The sequence below is a fragment of the Onthophagus taurus genome, chromosome 11 (genome assembly GCF_036711975.1).
Source record: "Onthophagus taurus isolate NC chromosome 11, IU_Otau_3.0, whole genome shotgun sequence".
Taxonomy (NCBI): Eukaryota; Metazoa; Arthropoda; class Insecta; order Coleoptera; family Scarabaeidae; genus Onthophagus; species Onthophagus taurus.
In genome coordinates, this window is record NC_091976.1 from 10,114,562 (window position 1) to 10,121,803 (window position 7,242).

The following is a 7,242-nucleotide window of genomic DNA, read 5'->3' on the forward strand; positions in this document are numbered from 1 at the left end:
ACAGGTTACATATAAAGATAAATTTTTAATAACATAACCTAAATAAAGATACATTTTTAATAAAGATAAATTTTTAATAATTTCGTCAAAATAACATGACCTTCTCAAGTTAATTGACCTCCTCCTCTCTTCATCGAATCTCCTCCGACCCTCAGAAGAATCGCCGATTCAAGAACCTCCTCTCCTCATCGAACCTCCTCTGACCCCCAAAAATTTTGCCGATTCAAGAATCTCCTCCTAGAACGCAGGTTCGAGGAGGAGGTTCTTGAATCGGCGAATCTATACTACTATTATGGCTTGATCCAAGAACTTCATCAGAACCTCTTAATGGAAGACCACGACTTGTTAATTTTTTTACGATAACGACAATGCGACGTAAAACTTCAGTCCAATAGTGTTTCTCTTGATCAATCTCTGCATTTTGCATATTATTTCAATTTTTATTCGAAGTCCTTGCCCTGAGAGCAAGCACAGAATTTTTGTGATTTATAGATCGTTCGTGCGATTCGACGCAGTGTTTAAGGTTTTTCCATTCATTGAATCCTTTATTTGCGCAAAAGGATGTGGCTACTTTGGATAATAAACGACAAGGCCCACAGTAAATACTACCATTATTTTCAGAGTATATTATCCATTGTCGATTTGAAACTTCACCATTTTGAAGCTCTCTTTTAAAAATTGATGAACTCATAAGACGTGTTTGGTCATTGTAGACTCTTTTAGAATTTTGATAATCAGACTCTGCATTTTGAGAATAGCCATTACGTGCAACAAAGTCTATGAGTTCATCATTAATAATCCACTTTGCAGGATCTTTCTCAAATTGAAAAGTTGGAGGCAGAAATAGCGGTTGATCCTTCTTCTCCTGTCGTTCATCACTGTTTTCTGGAACATCTTCATCTGCAGACGAGGTCAACAGAACACTAGTCTCCTTTGATGCACAAGGTACATTATCTGCGAATGTTTCAATTGGTGGTTCCGGAATACTCTTGCTGTAGAAAGAATCAATTTTTGTAGTTCTTTTCAAGATTTCGGTTTGTTTTTTTTTGTTTCTCCTCTACCCTTTTTTTGTATTCCCATCCGCCTAAACGCTCTCTACCATCTGCCATTTGGACGTAATCTATAACACTATTGTTATTTAAAATAAAAATGCGTTAAATTTTAATATACTTACAAGTGCGATCTCAAAAAATCAATAAAATAAAAGGCCTGTAGTAATCGAGACTATTCTATTATTTGTAATATGGTTTACTAACTTTAAAGATCACTTTAAATAGCTCAATTATGCATTAAATTATTTTAAATTAACTTTTATATAAAAATCTGCAGAATAAAGTCGCTAAGTGTATCATGTATGATCCTGCTTTGCGATAAAACAAGGATTGAAGGAGAAGCAATATTATATCGTTGATTTTTAAGAGAAAAATAACCGGCCGACGCGGCTCTTCGTCGTCACATTCTGCTACAAAGCCGACGCATCGTATTGTAGCGCCATGAAATGGTTTGCTGACAAAAAAATTAAAAAAAAAAATAAAAATTATAAATTGCAAAAATTCTGAGTAGAAAAGTATATTAGAGTCCTGATTAATCAAATTTAGTTTAACCGAATATGTTGACTGTCTAAAAGTAAAATTTTACTGGCCGCGTAAAAATTTTCGCATTCGAAAATTTGCCGACGTAGACTACAGCCTACCTAGCCTATTTAGAAATCCGCCCCTCCTCGTGACGTCTACTATAGTTTGTTTTTCTAATTCGTTTTCGGAATACCTAAATTTTAATTGAAATTTATCACATTTGCCTGCCACAAGTATCCAATTTTGGCCTATGGAATGATAAGTTAAATTCTTCAACAAAAATTTTTCTGTGTTCACATTCTTTTCGTACTATGAAGTTATTTGTTTGGCAGTATTCAACATAAAGACGACACATTTCGGAAATTGATAAATCTGAAGACAAATACTTTTTCCCTGTGTGTTCTCGTGCATAATGACTTCCTGAATATGTAGGTTAAGTGGCGGTAAATTTAACATTACCGCCATTTACCACCACGATGTTGTTAACTATCGACTCCTTAGTAATTACTTGCTATATTTTGTGTTTGATTAAATTAAAAAATAATATTTTTGAAAGACAACTTTAATGTACGTCTATCTTGATGGGGTTACAATTAATGAATGATGATTGAAGAAAAATAACAATGTTCTTTTTTAAATTTTGGCAAGGCAACAAAACAAATGAAAACATGGCTACTAAAAATGTTGTAATTTTTGGAAGGTGAATGTTTGTAGTAACGCTACAAATACTCCCCTCTCCAAAAGATACAAAGACCACTCAAAATTAGTAGCCAATCAAGGATATGAATGCAAATGCAATTTAAGTTTAAAAACAGAAACGAACTCGCAAATGTTTTTTATAACTGTTAATAATTTGCGATGAATTGGTGTTATTGTTAGAAGAATTATGAACTATTGATAAAGAATTGTCAAAAACTGACAAAGAATTGTTAGTCAAAAATGCCGGTACTGGACGATCTATATTGACCAACAATTCTTTGTTATTTTTATTAATAACATAATTTTTCTTAAAACGCTGCAACACTTTGTAAGGTCCTTCAAATCTTGAAGATAAAGAAGATTTGAAGTTTTGTAATTTAAAAAAACGAATATAGTTGTCAGTAGTAGTTCTGGAGCGGCAGTGATCCTTCAAATCGTAGGATCGACCGACGCATGCGCTGTTCCAGCCGTGACGTCAAAAGAAGAATTCTACACGAGGCCATTGTTAAAATTTACCCGATGAACGATAATCGTAATTGGGACGTCCTTTCCTGGTTCGGTCCTAGGAAAGTGGCCTTGATGTCCTTTTATATGTTCGGGATGTTAACGGTCTCGGGCGCCAACTTATGTTTAGAGAGTTAAGGAACTCTTTCGCCTTCAAGTAGCTTTTGGGGGTTACAGTCGGAGATTCAGGAGGATTCAATTTCGGAGAGGGTGAAAAATAAAAACATGCGGTTCATAAATTAAGAAATAAAATCAAAATTTATTAATAAAATAAATAATAAAAAAAAAAACAATCAACATACGGAGGAAGGTATATAAAAAAAACTTTATTCAAATATATAATCGGTAAATGTCCGGTCTAGTGCAATCTTGTGGGACTCATATTTCGGATGTAATTGAAATAATTATTCATAAGGGAATAATTGGTACGGATGAAGTGCTACGGAAAACTCGCGATAACATCAGGTCGGGAAGATGTTGCGGAAAACTCGCGATAGCACCAGGTCGGGAAGATGTTGCGGAAAACTCGCAGCAACACCAGGTCGGGGAAAGTATTGCGGAAAACTCGCAGCAATACCAGGTCGGGGAAAGTATTGCGGAAAACTCGCAGCAATACCAGGTCGGGAGAGTGTTGCGGAAAACTCGCAGCAACACCAGGTCGGGAGAGTGTTGCGGAAAACTCGCAGCAACACCAGGTCGTGAAAAGTATTGCGGAAAACTTGCAGCAATACCAGGTCGGGAGATTGGATGAAAATTTATTTCACAAAATAAAATCAAAGTCCCACAATTGCAAGACCAAAAACAAATTTACGATGAAATTCGGTTATTTCCAAAACTCGGAGACTTTTCGGTGAAGTCTGGCGAGCTCTTGAAGACTCTTGAAGACTGTCGAAGACTAATCCAGAACGGTCGAAGACTGATCAAGACAGTTGAAGACTGATCGAAAATGAAATTTTGACCGGCTATTTATACTTGTTCGGGGTGAAAACTTGATTTTTCCGAGTGGAGGATCGGATTAAAACAAGTTATCAAAACTAAATTATAATGTGCGGGGCTAATTAATGAAAATAGCGAAATTCTAACGGCGCTATCGGATGCGGGGTACAAAATTAACTAAATCCCTTGTTTTGAGCGAATAAAATTGATTAAGAAATAGCGGAGTAATTAACAATTAATTAAAAATAATTATCTGAAAAATTTATAACATAATTTAAAAGATACCCTTATTTATGTGGAAAATTACAAAAATATAATTAACAAAATCGGTTAGCGTTTACGGCACGTTTTCGACCGCGTGTTTCAGGTTAACTTCAATTACTCGGTATTAATTAACGCGCACTTCAACACAAAGTAACTTCAGCAGTTGGGCGGTGTTCGGGGCAATCCTATACGGGTAGTATTTTCCATGGATGACCATCAGGAATGAAGTAAATTAATTAATTAAGATGCGGGATGATTTTGGTTAATAATCATGTTAATCATAATCGGATCATCTTTAGAATCATTCAACGGTTGTTTCATGATATTAGTAACTGTCTAGTAATCGGTTTGATCGTTCTACCATTTCTAATTCCGCATCATAAAAAATAGTCGCTGTACGGTAGCTGAACGGTAGCTCGCTGGCTGCTGAAACTCACTCGGGACGGTCGGCCTTGTTTACAGTACACACTGATTACCGATACTTCTTTGTATTTTATTTCGTTGCGGTGTTATTTAATTATTATAAATAATAATTTTCAGAAATCATGTCCTTTCGGTAATTAAATCGTTCGCCGATTTCCACTAATTGCTTTTATTTATTTGAAACTCGGTCAGGAAACGTTTTCGGGAAAAGGTTTAACGATTTTAAATGAATGATTATGAAAATTGGAAGTTTTAATTACGGAAATAAGGAAATTAAGGAAAATGTAAATGAAGTTGCATAAGCAACATAAGCCCGCTGGGCAGTGATAAAGTGTCGATTTTTGAATTTTTATAAGTCGGGCGGAAACTGTAGAACGTTGGGGTAATGTGGGAAGTATATTCGGATGTAATTAATTTTTCGGAATTAAAAAAAAAAATCCTATGTAATAAAAACATTACACGAAAGTCAAATATATAGACGATATACAATAGTGATGTAACGGATATTCGCATCCGCATCCGCAACTCCGGATAATCCGCATTGTTTTGAGGATCCGCATCTGCATCCGCTCTATTTTAACGGAGCTCCATTACAATAAATAATTCTAATTACCAATTAATAATTTATTAATTACAATAGAAATATTATTTTCATGAAAATTTTAGTACGTAACTTTTTTCAATAACTCCGCATCCGTTAAATCCGCTTACGCATCCGCATCCGCAAAATTAGAATTAAAAAATCCAATTCCGCATCCGCTAAACTCACATTCGTAACATCACTAATATACAATACATTGAAATACATATTTATTAGTTTCAAATCATGTTGTTGTGATTCATTTTGTTTTGATGCCTCTAGTTTGGCTAGCCTACAGTTAAGCTCTTTTTGGAGGGTTGTGATTCTGGTAAACTTAGGTGTTTCCTCGTTGTCTGTAAATTACAAAATAATTACTTACAAGGCATTCTAACTATCGTCTAACAAGATCTCAAACGTCCTTAACAAAACTTACAAGTCGCCGCTTCTGTTTCTAATTCAATATCGTGATGTTCTACATGTTTTGTTGGTATCAGAGTGTCATCTCTCAATTCGTAATTTTCACTATTTCCCATAGCAGCAAGCGCAACAGTATCGCTATCTATAGTGTCCCTAATTTCTATGTTAACATTTTCTAAAACGTCATCTATTACATCTTCTGTTGGAGCTTTATAGGGTCCACCACCAGTGGACATCCTTTCTCGTTTTTCCCTGGCCAATTCTTCTTTTCTTTTACTTTTTTGATTTATCCAGCACTTTTTGAGCTTATCAACAGTCCTCTAAATAAAAACAATTAAGAAATGTTGATTGACTTGAACAGAAAACAATACTTACGGGTACACCTTTTGTGCGTGCATTAAATTCTTTAGTTAAAGCTTCCCAGGTTCTTTTTTTTTTGTAAAAAATTGACAGCATCGGTTTGTTTGTTTTCTATGACGTCTTTGTATTGATTGACTAGCTCTTTTAATAACGATATTTCGTCAGTACTCATATACCGGCTGGCTGGCGTACTACTAGACATTTTTAATAAATTAACACACACTACTAACAAATAACTACTAATAATAGATCAAAACGTAAATATAATTAAAAAAAAAATTAAAACCAAACGCAACCAAATAAATTTATAAATACCTGCACCATAAAAAATTATTAAAAGTAATACTAAACACAAAAGAAATCCCAATATAATAAAATAATAAAAAATAACACCTACAGTAACTACTATAATATATAATAAAATAAAATAAAAAAGTACAGTACTAAACACTAAAAATTAATAAAAATAATACTAAACACTAAAAATTAATAAAATAAAAAATAACAATACCTACTCTACAAATAGAAAAAATAACGCTAATGAACACTTATTACAACAAAACCAGAAACACTATCGAAAGACTACAGAAATAAACACCACAAATGACGGCCAGAGTTCGGAGACGAATAAAGAAATGTAAAGGAACGAAAAAGCAAACTAACGCATTGTTTACACAAACCACGAAGTTGCGACGTAATTTTAGGAACATCCGGTTTCATTTTTTTTGCCTTTGATATATTTTTCTCCAACTTTTTCTTAATAATATTTTTGTGGTGTCTTTTATGTTTGAGTACTTACCTGCAATGTTGAGGAGTATTTTTGTATCAATAATATTAATACCCGATATACAGAATTAAAACAAATATATAAATAAATAAATTGTGAAGGATAGAATCTTCGGTTTCTTATCTGTTTTATTAAATATGTGTTCCTATATATTATTCTAATACCCATGGAGTGTTAAATTTTAAACAAAATGTATAATAAAAATAAAAATATTCTGCCGTTAATATTAGTAACATAATAAAAAAATATGGTTTTAAAAGTAAAACAATTTTTTTTAATTATAATTTTTATTTCAATTATATTTTTTTTCTCATTACGAAAAATAATCGAAACATACGAACGCTTTCTTAAAGTGCGATAGATTCATTGCTATAGGCTTAGCGTGAGTCGAGACGACGTCGATCGCCCCGATGCCGAGCTCGTCCGAACAGATACTCGGTCTACAATTGTAGAATCTACATGATGTAGAATCGTCTCTGAATGCGGCCCTTAAATTCAGTTCTACATTGGAAATGGATATCGAGAGGGTGAACGACGTCTGTGAAGAGACGGGCTTGGATTATTGGAATTCAGTCGGTACGCAGTGGAAACGATATCTTGAATTGATAAAAAAGGAGACTAAATTTATCGGGGAAACGCAATTTTCAAGCGAATCTTTCAACATTAAAGTTGGAATTAGCGTCGCTAGAGGGTAAACC

The 7,242-nt window shown here is 33.9% G+C and overlaps 1 protein-coding gene across 1 annotated transcript; it reads right to left on the bottom strand.

Annotated features, from left to right (window-relative positions):
* Positions 1-223: 223 nt before the first annotated feature.
* Positions 224-7,034, bottom strand: LOC111419298 (myb/SANT-like DNA-binding domain-containing protein 3). The gene is made up of 4 exons (XM_023052071.2): positions 5,773-7,034; positions 5,414-5,717; positions 5,112-5,333; positions 224-414 (listed from the first exon to the last, which is right to left on the bottom strand). The coding sequence occupies exons 1-4, from the start codon at positions 5,851-5,853 to the stop codon at positions 224-226; spliced, it is 798 nt and encodes a 265-aa protein (XP_022907839.2). The 5' UTR covers positions 5,854-7,034.
* Positions 7,035-7,242: the final 208 nt, after the last annotated feature.